This window comes from Ambystoma mexicanum, chromosome 8, assembly GCF_040938575.1.
Source record: "Ambystoma mexicanum isolate Mex_15411 chromosome 8, UKY_AmexF1_1, whole genome shotgun sequence".
Lineage (NCBI taxonomy): Eukaryota > Metazoa > Chordata > Amphibia > Caudata > Ambystomatidae > Ambystoma > Ambystoma mexicanum.
Window position 1 is genome coordinate 152317959 of NC_090929.1, and position 17914 is coordinate 152335872.

Below are 17914 nucleotides of genomic sequence, written 5' to 3' on the forward strand. Positions count from 1 at the left end.
GGCCAGCATCATGGGAAATTAAGTCTTTTGATGCTAATTTAGGTATTTTGGTCTTGTGTTTGTTAAGTGTGTTAACTTGATTTAAATGTCAACTGGAGCACACGCTTCTGACCACGTGAATTAGAGGAAACTGTGAGGAAACTGTAAGCGGAGGGTAAATTGCAGTCCACAGTTTCTTTTGGGCACTTTGAATGCTGAAACAAGGGTGAAGTTGAGAAAATAGAATTCAGGAACAACATTTGGAAAAACACAGAATGAAACTAGAACATATTTTTTGAAGCAAGTGTATGTTGAAATGTTCAGTGACAAGAGTTCAATTCTGAGGTTAAGCAAGAAAGCTTGCTAAGGCAGTATTGCAAACTCAGAAAACATTTTTGAACTGCAAGAGCAGCCCAAGTGTCTCAGTAACTATTCCTCCAGGCATTCAGTGGAAGATTCACAGGTATATTGGGTGTAGGATAATAAGTGAGTTTCTGTAGACTACATGAAATGATGTACTAACCTTTTGACGCCTATGCAGGGTGCAAGTAAGACGCAAGAAGAGCTCCTGTGTCGTTGGTTGTTTTATCCCCTTTCCCCCCTCTAGGTGAGCTGAACTCCACTGTTTTCAGTAGGTGAGGCACTAAGCAGCTGGTGAGGGACTGTGGGGTCCAGCAGCTGCTACGGAAGGATTGAAGAGAACATGACAGACCTCTGCGATTCACTCTCCCTCTCTATCCTCCCCTCTGGCCCGACTCACTCTGCTGGTCACACACTTGATGTCTTGATCTCCTCTGTCCTCCCCCTCTCTATTCCCCCTCACCACTCCTCTCTCCTGGAGTGATAACTGCCTCCTCTCATCTCATCTTTCTATCTCCTCAAGCCAAGCCTACCCCAAGACTGCCACCCACCTTCTCAGACATCCGACCCATGAAACATGTGTCAGTCGAGGCTTTCGCCCCCACCTTCCCCCCCCCCCTCCACCCCGGGATGGCTCACATCCTGACACAGCCCTTTCCCTGCTCTAATCCTCTATTTCTGCTACTCTTGATGCTCTTGCCCCTGTCATGAGGATCCGCTTGAAGTCCACAGCCAAGTGCAATTCTTGGTATGACTCTGACCTAGCTACTCTTAAACGTAGGTGTAGGGTGGCTGAGAGGAAATGGAGGACTTCTTGCTCATCCTCTGACAAACTGACTCTCTGTCCGCACCAAGAAGAGTCCACATTCAAGCCTGTGTCTCTGCAGCATCTAACAACTTGGCCAAACTCTTTAAAATCTGTAAGGAGCTGGCCAACCCTGCTGCAGTCTCCACCCCTTCTCTCGCCTCCCAGGCTCTTTGCAATGCCCTTGCCTCTCACTTTATCTCAAAAACACAGGACCTCTCCTCCGCTCCCCCTACTCTCCCCCCTCCTTCTCTGCCTGCTGACCCTCCTTCAGCTACGCCCTCACCCTCAATTTTCCTCCTTTCCACTTTTCTCCCCTGATGAGGTCGCTAGACAAGTCCGATCTATGAAAGCCTCATCAAAACAGGTCCATCCCTGTTCCTCTAAAACCATTAAGGACCACATCAATACCCTCGCTTCAGCCCTTGCCAATTTCTGCAACCTCTCCTTTGAATCTGGATCTTTGCCCTCCCCTCTGAAGCACTCTCTTGTGCATCCTCTCCTTAAAAAAACCCACAGCGGATCCCTTTTGTCCGGCTAACTATCGCCCAATTTCTATTACTCCCTTTTTGGGTAAACTCCTGGAAAAGCTGGCCATCTCTCAGCTTAACCTTCATTCTGATTCGGTTGGTTCTCTCCATGATCACCAATCTGGCTTCAGAGCTGCCAGAAGCACGGAAACTGCTCTCCTGAATATTTGTGAAGATCTGCTCTCCAACCTTGACTGCAACATTCCCTCTGTCCTCATCCTACTTGATCTCTCCTCTGCTTTCGACACAGTCAACCATACCACCCTGCTCAACCATCTCCGTGACAACCTGGGTATCACTGAAAAGGATCTGGCCTGGCTGACCTTGTTCCTCTCCGATTGACCTTCCCAGGTACAACTTGGGTCCTTACTATCTTCTATCTCCCTTTCTAGCCGTGGTGTCCCCAGGGGTCTAACTTCTCAACCTGGCTTTTCAACCAATACCTAGCAACTCTCGTCTACTGCATTTCCATTTTCTGCTCTAATTTCCAGTGCTATGCTGATGACACCCAACTCATTTTCAGGCTTCCTTCAGCCACCTCCTCTTCTCCCCTCATCTCGGATTGCCTACTTGCCATTCAAAATTGGTGTGCCGCCAACAATATCTGTCTAAATGCCAACAAGACTGAGATCCTCCACATTGGTACACCTTCACCATCCTTTCCCTTCACCCTCTGGCCAGCCTCCCTTGGCCCTCCTCCTACGCCTACCTGCGAGGCCAAGAAACTTGGGGTCATCTTTGCCACCACACTTTTCTTCTCCGCCCACATCTGACATCTCTAAAAAGTCAAACTTCCTACTGCACCTCCTCAGATGTACTGCCTCAAGACCTGGGATCGTATTTCTCCAGCTCTGAAATCCCTTCACTGGCTCCCAGTGGATGCAATGATTACATTTAAAGCCCTTTGCATTGTCCACAAGGCTTTCTGGGGCCTCGGTCCAAAATACCTTCAACTATCCCTCCGTAAATACCTACCCTCTCGAGCCCTGCGCTCCTCTACTTCCAACTCCCTCAGGGTCAGTCGTTTTTCAAAGAAACGAGCTGGGCGTAGATCTCCGTCTTCGGCTGGGGCCTCCCTTTGCAACAGCCTCCCTACCACCTTGAAACTTAAGGAGAACAATCTCTGGTTCCGGAAGCACCTCAAGACCTTCCTCTTCGCTTCTGCCTTTGCCCCTCTTCTCCCCTGCTTATCAGGTTTTCTCACTCGGCACTGTACATCTGGCCAGCCTCTGTCCTTTGGGCCCAGGTACCTGCTCACCCTGCCACTCTCCTGCACTGCTTCCGGGCCACCCCTTGCACTGGGGTCTGTATCTGTACCCATACAGTTCCCCACCTACTTCTCTTGTGCACTTATCAGACATACCACATCTGCTTAACCTAGCACTTGCCACTTGCTGGCTGCACTACCACCTTTATTTATTTTACTTTTTATTTATTCTTTGCTCTCCTCTGTTCCGCACTTTCCACCTCTCCCCCTTCCATGCACTTTTCCCCTTTTCCCTTTCCCATCCACTTGCACATTCTCAATGTCACTGGGCCTAGTAAGATTGTTGTTTTTGTTCTCCCCGGTTCCCTCTCTTTGCCTGGTCGCGCTCTGAAACACTTGTGTACGAGTGCAATATAAATAAAATATATCATAATCAAGCAAGGGTGGGGTCTAAATTGTTTCAACAAGAGCAATCTCACTTTGGGAGATGAATAATTTGAATTTACACTAAAAGCCACATCAATGACACCAGATAGGAAAGCAAAAAAAATCAGGAATTGTAAAAAAATAAAAATAGAAACACAGGACAGAAAAATGGCATTAACTCTTTTTGGGCTAAAAAAACATAAAACATGGGACAAAGTATATGCCATGCTGTATAGAAAACATCCTTTTAAATGGCACTGCTACGATCAGATAAGAATTATAATAGTACAAGAAATGGGGGTCTGGCCTTCATGGTGCATCAGAGAATAGTTAAAGATTCCAAGATCATATTTCTTTTGCTTATATGCCCTAAAATGTCACCCTGGCCTGAACAGTAGCAATGCAAACGGCAATGTCTTTATTTGTATGGCTGCAGAGCCACGCAAGGCCACTCACTACCTGCTAAATATGCATGGTAAGAAGTGATGAGTATAAGTGACAAGCTATTGAAAAAAGGAGGTCATTATACTGAGACCAGTGACAGCTTTTGTGAAGATGAGTATTACCTTTTCTTGCTCTGCAAGTTCAAGCCTCCTTTCCTCTATTGCTCTTCGAAGCTGTTGAAGTTGGTGCTCTTTGCGCTCTTCCTTCTCTTGGCATTGTTTAGATCTCCTCATGCTCTCATTGATCTCTTCTTTTAGGGTGGCCTGCTCACCAAGTAACTCATCTCTCCGATTTGTGGCATTGCTTAAATCCTACACAACAAAATCACACATCATAATCAAATTGGCAAGAACACACAAAGTTATTAAGTCTTCACTGGCCAAGATCTGCTTGAACTATCCCTATGAAAGCCAGTTGTGTATTGGATGTCGAAAAGGCATTCGACAGAGTGTACTGGGCCTATCTGCAGGTAACTGTACAGGAATTTGAGTTTGGTGAACGGGTGAATGGTAAGATATTGGACGCAGTACAAATAGATAGGGATGCAGCCTATGACCGTTGCTATTCATCATGACCACAGAAACGTTTGCAAGAAAGATTAGAGCAGACCAAAAAAAAACAAACAAGGGAATCGTGTTTGGAGGACAAGAAAACAATTATCCCTATTTGCAGATGTGCCCATTTTTCGCTGACCCAGCAAACACACTGGACAGGGTGGCGAGGGAATTGACACATTTTCAAACCGGTCAGAGTTTAAAATAAACACTCTCGAATCAGAGCTTATCGGGCTGACAGTCTCTAGGGATATGAAGAATAAAATCTCAAAGTGTTAAATTTAGATGGGCAGAGAAAACAAATATTTAAGTGTTGAGCTCACTAAAAACGGTGCAGACCTAAACAAAAACTATCCACAATCGTTCAAGGCAATTAGAACATACCTAAACAGATGTAAACAAGCCTCTATATCTTGGTTCAGTAGAATCTATGTATGAAAAATGAATGTCCCACCCAGACCTCTACATCTCTTTCAGACACTCCTACATTACTTAAAGTAGTAATGAGGTGTTTACTGAAAGTGGAAAAGGAGGTCATACAATTAATACCTAATGGGAAAAAAATCCTGAATAGGGAGGAACATGTTTACCAGAACCACCGAATGAGGGTGTTTGGGATTACTGACAGAACGGACAAAAAGCTTCTCGGCCAAGCAGCAGTGGTGATGGATGGAGAGCTGGCAGGCATGAAACTATAGAAGCTGCTATGGCCGTCCATAGAGCACCGGCCACCGTTAATCTACATTAGCCCAGTCACAGCCTCGGTTATGAACGTTTGGGACAAAGAAGTGTAAAGGAGACAATTGTGGACACTTCTCCCTTATCACCCTTGTTTTGGAACCCTGACTTCACACCGGCACTAGATACTGGCAGATTCCCTTGGTGGCAGGGGAAGGGGGTGGGGTTATCTGCCTGGGAAACTTGTTTGAGGACAGCAACATTAAAACATTTAATGAATGCAAGGCAGAATTTAACTCGCTAGAAAAGGACACAATAAAGTAAATACAATTGCGACACTGGGTGATGCAGAAGGAAGTACAGAGGGGGCCACCAGGCAATTACCTAAATTAGAGCAACTTCTACAGGAAGCCAAGAGAACAAGGGGTGATCACAGGACTTTATAAGATTTTGGAAAACACAGAAAAGGTCGACACCCCTGTGTGCAAAAACTAGGTTGAAATGAGATTTAGGAGGCTTGCTAACGGGAGAACAGCGGGAATCCATCAGCAAGAGGGCGAATCACTCCTTCACTTGTGTGCATTATAAAGAAATAGCATGTAAACCTATGCACAGAAATGACATGAAATGAATCCCAATATATTGTACTTTACTGTACCTATGCTGACGCAACTGGGGCAGAATAGGGTTTTTCCATCATGCCTGCCCAAATGTAAGGCCCTTTTAGAAAAGAGTCAAAGGTTACATAGGGAGAGAAATAGGTGTCGAGTTTCCCTGGAGTGGTGGTTAAGGAGATATACCCTCTAGCAGCACCCAGAGGTAGATTGAGAACATCCTTGCTGTTGGATGCTAAGTTATCAGTAGCAGGCACGTGGCATAAAGGAGAGTCCTCCTGCCCTCCCCCTACAAAAACCAGTGACTAAATAATGTATGCCTGATTGCCAGGGAGAGGCTTACATTTGATCTAAGACAATTTACAGATCTTTATCAAGACTTGGGGTGTGGGGGAAGGGTAGATTCTTTTTTTTCCCTTAGGAAAACAGAGACTTAACTTGCTCCAAAATACTGAGACCTCTACAGATATTTAACATTGAGAGATGAACAATACCAGTGGAATGGAATAGTGTGTTCTGCATTAAAAGTTACCGGCTCCCGATATAAGGCTGTGTACATAAGGTTATAGGCGTTAAGATGACTAATTTTACAGAAAGAGTAATTAATGTGAAGGGGTCGGTTTGGGCGAGTGACTACAGGAACTTGTAATCCATTTAGAAATGCAGGTACAATAATATGTGCTTCAATGATTGCAAATTCAATCCAAATATATTCTGAGAAAAAAAGAAAAGTGCCTGAGCAGGATTGTAGTTTGGAATTCCCCAAAGTGTAAAGATTGTTTTCTGTAATCCAAGAGACTGAAATTAAAACTTTACATATACTTGCGTGACTAAGCACGAAACTGAAAGGTCATGTTTAATTTTTCTTGTTGCTATATTAAAATAAGTTTTCTTTAAACTGCTTTTGCAGCCCTTGTGCTAACCATTAATTGCAAGTTTTCTACCCAGTCAGTCATGTGTTGTGTAAATTGTAAAGGAGGTGGAGGGGCAAACCATTAACTGTTGTCCTGATATATACCACTTAGTCTTCTCCCCTTTTGTCCATAAAATAAATATTCAGTGTTCTCGTTCTCCATCCTTATAAAAGGGTGGACGTACCATCATCCCCCGTTGCCACCTTCTTCCTCTTGCCAAACACTTCATCTTTTCAAGTAGAACATTTTCGAATTTATACTGTTTTTTGCCTTTCTATTCTAGTTACAAACTTAAATAATTCAAACTATTTATCTCCACTTTCACAAGCACACACTAAACACACTCAAAAAACACACACATGCACCTGCGAAAGGAATGGGTACAAAGCATACTTACTGAAAAATATATTTGCTAGGGAGACATTTACACAACCCTCTTGTGTGGGATGTGCATCTATTTAATCTAATGGCAGAAAATCCAACCAAAAGGGAAGCCAAATCTCTCTAAAGTTAAGTAGCGAGGCCGAGCAGTCAGGATTAACTTTCGAGACCACTATCTGGTGATCAGGCTTACACATGGAGTTTAAAGTGGAAAGGAGCAAGGCTACCTAGACACAGTGAGGCATTTTGCATTTACACATTCATGATCAGAACCCAAGTTCCAACACAAACAATGGTTATAGTGTTCCTGACCCTCTAGCAGATATAATGACGATTGCTCCAAATGCACACTACACGGTGCTAAATTAGAGATACAATGAGTTATAAAACACAAAAAGGCAAGATTAGATCTATAGTGATAAATTTGTAGTTACTCACTGTAGTGACTAACATACTCTTAGTCCATAGTCCCCTTTCCTCCATACTGTATAGGTGTCCCTCGCGAGGGACGGGAGACAGAACCTTTTCGACCAGAATCATCTTCTCCTATGAATTTAGAGATTAGCAGGGGCGCGGCCCTCGGTGCATGCCCTCGCCTGACTCCGCCCACCGGCGCCACTCCTCAGTCCCCAATGACGTGTCGACAATATACAACATTGCCTAATGACACCAGTATTATTAGGGGGGAGGATGGTGGGACGTATGGATGAAAGGGGACTATGGACTAAGAATACGTTAGTCACTACGGTGAGTAACTATTAACGGTCCTCAAGATACTCAAACAAGTGGACACGCTTCAAGCTTTAAAGTCAGATGATTTTATCCTGATAGAGCCCTACCATAGCAACAACCAAGCTCAGGCCTACCTTCACATCAAAAACTTGGCACTTCGCGAAATCCCTCAAGATGTATACGCGAAACTAGCACATGTCGGCTTCATCCTAACTGAGATCAAGGCAGTAAACACTACCAAGAAACAGGCTGAAAACTACAAGAAATCTCCTACCAAAAACTATAGATTCAAATCGCAAACAGAGGAGTTATACAGATCGCGAGAAGGAGAACGCCTCCTTCTCCACTGGGAAAATTTGATTACAAGCATACCAGATTAACCTGGAAACGAGCAAACAGATCTGATCAACCGAAATACGACCGACCCCATAATGGCAGAACTGAAACAAGAAGAGAGTATAGAAACTACAGAGTATGAAAGACATCAAACGCTCTCTAGCCCTTCAAGATCCCGCCAGTATGAACGTAGGCCTACATTGCCAGATCACTGCGAAAGCAAAAAACAAATATCAGATTCGACCACCAACTGCCCAGAAGTCATGCCAAAAAAGGGCAGTTGGTCATGGATACGGGACGCCCTGACTCCAGCCCTCAAAAGATAGCAGCAAACACGGGGTGCCAATCACTCATCATGGCCACCCCACCCTATCCACAAAGACCTCCGTAATCCAACTCTGTCCATAGCTTCATGGAACAGCAGAGGCCATATGCATCTAACTAAGACTGACAGTTACAACCTGGGGGCCCATGACATTCTCTGCCTCCAAGAAACCTGGTTGCAGGACAAACCAGCTCTGGATGGTTACACCTTAGAGATTTCGCCTGCCCTCAAAGGCCCTTTAGGCAGACCATCTTCTGGTTTACGGATAGCAATTCGGACAGGATCAAACATAACCATCACCAAGATAATAGCAGCAATTTATGGATTTCTGGCAGTCCTTGCGACATGGAACGACGAAACCCCAGCAGAAACTACATTTCCCCAAAAAGCTTTTGCCATAATCAACGTATACTGGAACCCCTACAAAACATCCTCAGCAAACTTCTGCGATGCAGCAGCCAACATTATCGACGAGATTATGATCAAACACCAGACCTCGAATATCCTCATTTGTGGAGACCTAAACGCAAATTGCACAAACTCTAATTCCTCCAAGACGGACCCGTATGCTCGATTATGACGGAGGCAAGAGGAAAATAGTGGGCTACGTTAATTAAGTCTAAAAATCTCCAAAACGCAGCAAATGCATGCAGCAGCCAAAACCTGATACCAGCGTGGGAGCGCGACCAGTCTTGCGCAACTCTTGATTACATCTTTGTCTCTGAAAGAATCTACACGAGCATAGTCTCATTCGTAGTAATTAGAACCAGAGCAAGCGATCACAACTTATTGAACCTCACTTGCAACACCAGAGTCCAGGATCAGCAATTTTATAAAACCGCGATCGAGACAAATTCTCAACTAACTCGCTTTCATATGACGACTAAAGACATTAAAACTCTGTCAGACAAATACAAAATCCTAACTTCTGACACCGAAGCAAACAACCCAACCTTCATGGACAGTTATATTCCTCTGCTTCTTCCCTTCAAAAAACCAAGGAAACACCATCATAATTTTTCATTAAATCACAACCACACGTACAACCGGAACCTGGTGATCACACGAGGTCACCTAAGGAAACTAAAAAAAGAAGCAGCGACCTTGAACACAACAACGCTATGGGAATCCTACCGTACTGAGTTGAGACTATATAAGCAGTGGGTAAGAAACAACAGATCTGCCCTCTACCAATCAGACACAGAAAATATGCTCAAGGTCTTAAACAAAAAAACTCGAGAATTCTGGTCACTTGTTAATAAAATAAACCATCACCCCAATTCTCAAATGATAAATTCAGTCTCTGAAGTCAGCTGGATCAACTACTTCTCGCAACTCTTCGAGTCCCCCACCCCTACCACAGAGACAACAAAAGGACTTACAGATGGATCCTGGGTGGACCTGTCAGATAAAGAAGAAATAAAAAAAGTCATCTTAAAATTGAAATTGTCGAGAGCACCTGGACCGGACGGACTGGCAAACTCTGCCCTAAAGCAACATCCTGAGGACTGGTCATCCGTCCCGAGTCTGATTTTTAAAGACTGCAAAGAACGGAAGATACTGCCAAGCTCTTGGGCTGAAGCAGTCATTGTCCCAATCTTCAAAAAAGGCATTAGAGAAAATCCCTCCAACTACCGGCCCATAGCATTGCTTGATGTCATCGGCAAGGTCTTCGCAACAATCCTCCTGACCCACTTCCAGAAATGGGCCCGATCCTCACCGGCCGCGGACCCACTCCAAACGGGATTCCAGAAGAATGCAAGCACAGGTGCCAACATAATTTTTTTTTATTTTTTTTTTATTGATTTAGCTGTTATAAACAACTTTTCAATATACAAACTCAGAAAATGTTACATATAAACACGAAAAACATAAGAAAACGAAAAATTCATCTTACAATATACAGACTCAAGCAGCATAGATATTGTTTCCGCTCAACAAAAGGATAATCCAACATATAACTAATACACTACATAATAAAGACAAATTATTAAGATAAGCAAGTGTAAAACAAATACAAACCACAGATAGTTCACTAACATTACCTTCAATTAATTAATTTCATAAAACCAATCAAATAATTATCACAGTTCACTGTTCTAGCGCTGCCTGAGACTTGAACTTCTTCTCAAATAGCGTTATCCAAATTCAAGGACAATAAAAAATTGGTTAATGCAATCTGCGTGAGGTAATTATTAGAACACAATAAAAAGGACCAACGCATATCTTGGTCAACAGTTTCTAAAATAGACAGCACTTTTGAAAAGTGCATTGTTCTTTGAGCGATTAATTGTGTACAATAGCAAATTAAATGTTCCAGAGATTCAATAGTATTAGGATCCATACAGAATCTACATGATATAAGTGCTCGTGATCTCAAATGCCGTCTTGCTTGGACTTGATAGGTAGGCCATAAGTCAAAACGTGCCCTCAAGAAGCCTGTTCTTAGTTTAGCCGAAGGAAATTTTAAAAGATAAGCCTTGGGGCATTTCACTGTTTTGGGCCAAAACCGAAACTTACATGGTTGACGATACTTTTGGCATTTATCGATGGTATTGATCCAGTCTATTTGGTATATCATTTGTTTTTACTTCTCAGGATTGGTTATTAACTTATGGATTGAAATGTTTGCAGACGCTAAAGATTCCAGACAATAAATCAATCCATAGTTTTACAAAATTCTTGTCGGTTGTTAACATATAATCACCAATTATTGATAGCATATTTGTTTTTTGATTTGCCATTAGGCATTTACGAAAAAGCACACAACACCAACAAGTGTAGACTGGATGCATGGAGATGAGGCCTAATTCATAACACAGCCAGGGGCCTGGCACACACTGAGGCAGATTGAGCACTGCCCGCCAAAACTTTGCTTCAGATCTGTCAAAATTTAGATTGTTACAATTCAGGAGTGTTTCCACCCCATACAAAATTGAAGGTATTGCTTTCATGGTCCAGTAAATTATAACAGGTTTTATTGTGAATTTCCCGAATTTGTGTAATATAATTTTGGACTGTGAAATAGCTGTAGTCAACTTTGCCTCCATGCGCTTGACCTGGCTGCATCGTTTGATGGAACCTCCAAATTCAATATGTTTGCACAATTTCCAGTGGAGTATTATTGATTAACCACTTGAGTTTGTACTTATGGAGACGATTTGCATGGTAGACTACGATCTGAGTTTTTTTAGTGTTAATTACCAATTGATTCTCTGATAAGTACAAATTGAATGCATCAATAAGATTCTGTAGACCCTTTGGCGTTTTTGAAATAAGGACCATGTCATCCGCGTAATTTAAGTTAGTAATTTTGTGTCCTTTAAGGACCGGAGCATCAGAGGAAATCTGTGAGAAAATTGAACTTAAGTCGTGTATAAAGTAATTAAACATTGCTGCAGCTAATAAACAGCCTTGCTTTAGGCCCTTAGCTGTCTTAATTGGGGCGGACAGCAAACCCTCCACAGTAAGCCTTACACGAATCGATGTTGCAGCGTGGAATGCATGAATGATATCGTGAAGGTCTGTGGGGCAGTTGTCTCTTGTTAATTTCATCATTAGCAAAGCCCGGGAGACAGAATCAAATGCAGCGTGTAAATCAATGAATGCAAAATAAATTGACTGTTTATGAGACTGACTTAGGGCTTTTATTGCATTTAGGATTAGAAGATTTACACAGGTACCTAAACCTGCGACAAATCCTGTTTGATGTTGATCTCGTTTGGCACTGGCTTCCGTCCAATGGTTGAATTTGGTTAGTACTAATTTTGCAAAAAATGTTCCTGGAGCGTCCAACAGGGCGTTTGGACGATAGTTACGAGGGTTAGTGCGGTCGCCCTTCTTGTAGATCGGCACTATGACAGAGCATAGCCATGAGGCTGGCAGTTTACAATGTGTCATCACTTCTGAGAAGATAGTATAAAGATTTTTGGCCCAGAGCCTTGGATTTGGTTTCAAATTTGCATTGTGAAGACCATCAGGGCCAACAGCTCGAGATGAGCTTAGTTTTGCGATCAGCTCTTCAAGTAAGGAGGGGGAGCAATGGATGTTCCAAGAGGTATTGGTTTGGATCTTATAATCATTAAGGTTAAAAAGTGGGTCTCGATATAAGTCTGAAAAGTGTGAAATCCAGACATCTTCTGTAACCGCACCGGTTTGAACATGGGCCTGTAATGACTTGGAATTAGAATTAAGGAGACGCCATATTTCAGCCAAATTTTTTGACCAGATCGAACAAAGCATTGCTTCGCCGTCTTGTTGGTACATCCATGCTCGGCGCCTACGAATCCAGTTCAAATATTTGCATTTGGCGGTTTTCAGTGCACTATGAATATTAGTGTTATTTGTCACAAGAATTTGTCTCTTTTCTTTACGGTATTCAGCCCTGCATGTTTTAATTGCAGGGTCGTAAAGATGCTTGTGTTTTTTTAGATTTAAATTTGGTACAATTGTATTCCGAAATGGTTCCAAAAAATCTGTATATTCGATCAATTTATATGGATTCTCTGACCTGTGTAATTTCCCTGCGACCATCTTAAACGGTTTTTGGCATTGTTAACCATTAGATGTTGAGTGAGCCATTGTTTAGTAGAGGGGGCAGATGGCCAGCTAAGGTGTAGTGAAAGAAGGTGGTGATAACTTGCGAGCTGCAGAATTATCTCAAATAAAACAACTCTGCTAAACATAGATTGCTCAACGTACACATAATCGATAATGCTTTGGCTGATGCCACACTGCCATGTGGGATTCGGGGGGATATCACGTTCCACTGAGCCATTCAATACTCGCATATTTCGATCACACATAAGATGGGACCAGGTGGAGGAGGTCTTCGTCTTATTTTTACTACTGAAAGATAGGAAGTCCATGTTTAAATCGCCCACTATAAGGGTGTCAGTAATGCCAGTTGTAACTGAAATTACATCTAACAACCCTGTTAACCCCGCAAAAAAGGCCAAATCAGATAGCCCTGCCGGATTACGGTAAATATTGATAAGGGCTATTAAGTGATCACTATAAGTGATTTTCACTAGTTGCATGAATATGTTAACATGCATCCACGCTTCAATTTTGAAGCCAAGTTTCTTTTTTACAGCTACCATTAATCCTGATGAAGGCCGACCACATGATCCCATCCTTGCTGGTAATAAAATAACATCAAAATTGTCCCAAGTGGGGGGTTCCAAATACCAGGTCTCTCGGAGAGCGATTATGGCATATTCAGCCAAATGTTTTACAGAGAAATGCAAGTGGACATGACCTCGGGTATTCCAAGAGGCTATCTTGATGACATGGGGCTGAGGTACAATTGATGGTTAATTGTTAGGAGCCTGCATGTCATCGCGAGAGCTATGGTAAATTTGAGGTTGGTGATGGAAAGGAGCCTCCACACGTTTTACTATGCGGTCCGGGTCTTGCGCCAGTAAGAATCCCATATCAAATAGGGTCCTCTTGGCAAACCATATTGCATTCAAAACAATGCCTGAGGGAATCCATAACCTCACAATTGCTGTCGAGTCATCAGTCAGGTATTCAACTTGAGCTATGTCATGTGATGTTAAATCTTCTAATTACAAGACATCACTAAAAATGTTAAGTACACTTTGTCTGTTTAAGTTGTAAGTTGGGTGAGATCCCTCATGGCATTTTAAGATTAGTGTATGACAGGCTGAAGCTACAGGAATAGAATGACGGGACTGATTATTGTTGGAATGTTTCGGCCCATTATCATTGGATGAGATGTTGTTTCTTTCCAGATTATAATTTGAGTTTACTGACATCAAACATGGGGATCGTTTAGATACAACCAAATCTCCATTATTTGTTGGATTCGATAGATTTGCTTGTTGCACCACCGGGAAGGTCCAGGATACTGATTTCAATGGAGTGTCAGACGATGACTTCTTTGGTTGTTGATTTTGGCAGAGACCGCGCTCCTCCTTATAAGAGTCAAATGCCTTACGCAATTCCTTCAGAATTAGGGATCTTTGCAATTCAGTTTCGGTATGATTAGGCACTGGTAACAAATTATCTGTATGGGGGACCAGTGTCTTATTTGACATCGGGTCATGGTTTTTATCATTGGAGCCAGATTTAAGAGCGTCAACCAGGGCGTCCAACGGTTCGTGAGCCTCAAGAACAACAAGAGGGACTTGATCATCAGGGTTTGGTGAAACACTGACTGGAGTGACTGATGTAAGTTTTGGAACATCTAAGCCCCCAGTACAGGTCTTAGTAATTTTTTTTAAAAAAGCATTTAAAGATGCTTTGGTCACTCGTGCAGCAGGCATGTTTTTGTTTTTTTTGTTTTTTTTTGTTGTTGAGTTGGAGCTCTAGTAATCTTCTTGATTTTTGGAGCAATTGCAGGGGCATTGCCATGTGTGAGAGTGGAGACATTCACAGAGGGCAATGCATTATCCGGCGTAGGATCCGTCACAGGATCAAGCACTATTGATTCCTGCACACTCAGTCACGAGTTATTTGTTGTTGTTGGTTGTGCAAGAGACTGTTTTGCTGGACTTGATGTGATTATATGAGGGACAATAGGCAATACAGGATAAGGTGTAACACTCGAAGCCGACTTCAGTGCAATCGATTTGCTAGTTAAGTCAATGCACGGAGTGTCATTACCTGAGGAGAAAAAGGCTTGGGGAGATAGTTTAACTTTTTGTGTCCATAATAGCAGATCTTCTAACTTTGATTCCTTTTTTGTTACTTTTGCATCCAACACTTCAAAAAGTTTAAACAAAGATAACAGAGTGGTGTTAATTGCTGTCAGGGTGGTTTGTAACAAAAGTGGCTGAGTTTTAGCAGAATCACCCTGAGACCGCGCCACAGGGCCTTCGCGGTGTTGGGTGCACATATGAAATTGCTGATAGAGAATGAACTGATAGTTGGGGGTCGGGATACACGTTGTGAAGCAAGTTTTGAGAATTGCGAATCGATATTGGTGACTCGCACTGACTTGCATAAAGAGAGACCTCTTGATTATCTGGAGATTCTGGAGTATCGGTATCAGTATAATCAGTTGACATGGAAGATTGAATTGAACTTTCAGCCACTTGAGGAAGTATCTGGCATGGTGAGTTTAACATTGTGTTGTCAGATAGTTCACAAGGTGCCGTTGAACCCACAAGAGTTATAATGAGCGGCCGCTGTATTGGTCAACCAGAATTGGTATTTAACTTAGATGGCTGAAGAGCTTGGACATTCCGCTGAACACTTTGTTTGGGTGTTGACAGGGAAATGGGGTTAAATGGTAGTATACCAAGGCCTCTCGGTGTGCTAGGGCATGGAGTCAACACAATGGACTTGTGAGAGGACAGTTTTTTTTGCAAAGTATTCTGATTACCATTAAAGCTATTGAAAACATTTAGCATGGGAGGCATGCCGGTCTTCAATGAATAGAGCTGACCACGCTTGGACATGGCAAGTGCACAGATTACTCTGGTTAGAGTAGCAACGAAAATGTAGCAAGAGGTAGCAGTTTTTACAAGTAACACTTCAGCTAAAACTCTTTAGGCACTTACTTATATACAGGGCTCTTACAATGGGCCACCTCCACCGTCAATGCGGCAAAGCGGGTAAGCGGTACTCTGACCGGTACTCGCCCATACGCGCGCGCGCTGTGCGCGAACAATTTGTAATGGTGAATGACTCCCTGCAGAGCCAATCGCAGTGAGGAATGGGCGGAGTGGAGTGAACACAGCCGGAAAAGGCAATTCTGGCAATTCTGGCACTACAAACGCCGAAACAAACAAAGGTAGACACTAAAAAACAAACAGAACACAGTGTCACTTTCACTTGTCTAGTATGTTGAGTCAATAAAGTTCGAGTTGACAGAGTTCAGTTTGTCACCTTGACAAGAGAAAAGTCCAGTTCCAAGTGTCCCCGTTCAGCAAAAGCAACAGAAACAAAGCAGCAGGCAGTGCGGGTAAGCGGTACTCTGACCGGTACTCGCCCGTGTGCACGCGCGCTAACAATTTGTAATGGTGAATGACTCCCTGCACAGCCAATCGCAGTGAGGAATGGGCGGAGTGGAGTGAACAAAGCCGGAAAAGGCAATTCTGGCGCTACAAACGCCGAAACAAACAAAGGTAGACACTTGACAAGAGAAAAGTCCAGTTCCAAGTGTCCCCGTTCAGCAAAATCAGCAGAAACAAAGCAGCAGGCAGTGCGGGTAAGCGGTACTCGCCGTGCCAACATAATGATTTTGAACATCCTTAAAGAAAAAGTCCTGCTAGGAGCTCCACCAATTTTCCTCGCTTTCGTGGATCTATCCCAGGGCTTCGACAGAGTCGACAGGTCTAAACTGTGGAACAAACTGAAGGAGTGGAATTGCCCCAAAGAAATCCTCGATCCCATTATTGCCCTTCACTCCAAAACCAGTGTCTGCGTCCGAGTGTACCATCAAGGGCTTCTCTCCGATCATATACCATCATGCTGCAGAGTCAAACAGGGGTGCCCAATGGCCCCAGCACTTTTCATATCTTTCTTTGGCGACTTCAAAGATTCCCAAGACCTGATTAGATCATTCCCACTGAAAGTCGGAAACACAAGGGTGACCAGACTTTTATACGCCGACGACCTGATCATCTTGGATCATACACAGGTAGGCCTCCAACGCCAACTTGACAACCTGGCCCAATACACCAAGGAGAATAATATGGAGATTAACAAATCAAAAACAAAAATACTGATCCTCCAGAAGCAGGGGAACAAAAAGAAAGACCTTACAGTGGTATCTAGACCATTCGAAAACCAAAATCGTCTCGACTTTCAAGTACTTGGGAGTCGAAATCAACAGCTCAAAGAAAGGATTCAGCATTCGGCAAGCCTTATGGACAAAGACCAAAAACCTAACTTCTCAACTACGTGCAGTGGACAGGAAATATGGTAAATATAGTCTACTTCCAGCCATTCAGTTTTACAAGTCAAAAGTAATTCCATCACTAACTTACAGCATGGACGCCACACCTTTAATTTCATCTACGCTGTGGACCAAATTGGAAGGCTACATTTGGAGAGCAGTATTAGGCCTACCCAAATCTACAGCCTCTGCAGCAATAAGACGAGAACTAGGTTTACTTTCCTTAGAGGCAGTGGTGGCCCAGAATACCATCCAACTCTTCAGAAAAATCCAGAATCCTGAGAGCCTAGAAATATACCACATGATTGCCGTGGAAATCGCCAATGGTACTAACAAATCCCTAAACGACTGGGTCAGTACACAAAGGCTCATACTGCAGGAGACAGCCTGTTCTGAAGAAGAATTAATCCAAAATCCACTAAGAATAAAATCAAAAATGGAATGGCTAGACTGGATAAAAACTAACGAGAAAGCAGTTTCAAATAAACTAGTAGCCCACCTGCCATCGGTCTTCAACAAACTTAAAGAGCCCATGGGGTACTGCACAAAATACCCCAGTAAACTTTTAATGAAAACCCTACTGAAAGCTCGACTTAACCTGTTACCCACCCAAGAAATCTTGGCAATCAGAACAGCGTCCAATGAAAAAGCATGCAGACTCTGCAAAGATCCTCACTCCACAGAATCAATTAGGCACCTTCTGATGGTTTGTCCGACAATAGACCAAGAAAGAAAAGCTTTCCTCTGCCCCTTGTTTATA

At 43.1% G+C, this 17914-nt stretch overlaps 1 protein-coding gene across 4 annotated transcripts in view; it reads right to left on the reverse strand.

Annotated features, from left to right (window-relative positions):
• CNTRL (centriolin) overlaps nt 1-17914 on the reverse strand; it is a 1220196-nt gene that overhangs the window by 202596 nt on the left and 999686 nt on the right. For all 4 annotated transcript variants that reach the window (XM_069609523.1, XM_069609522.1, XM_069609524.1 and 1 more), the window contains one exon: nt 3874-4062. In XM_069609523.1, coding sequence (XP_069465624.1) covers nt 3874-4062 — 189 coding nt within the window. The remainder of the gene's footprint in view (nt 1-3873; nt 4063-17914) is intronic.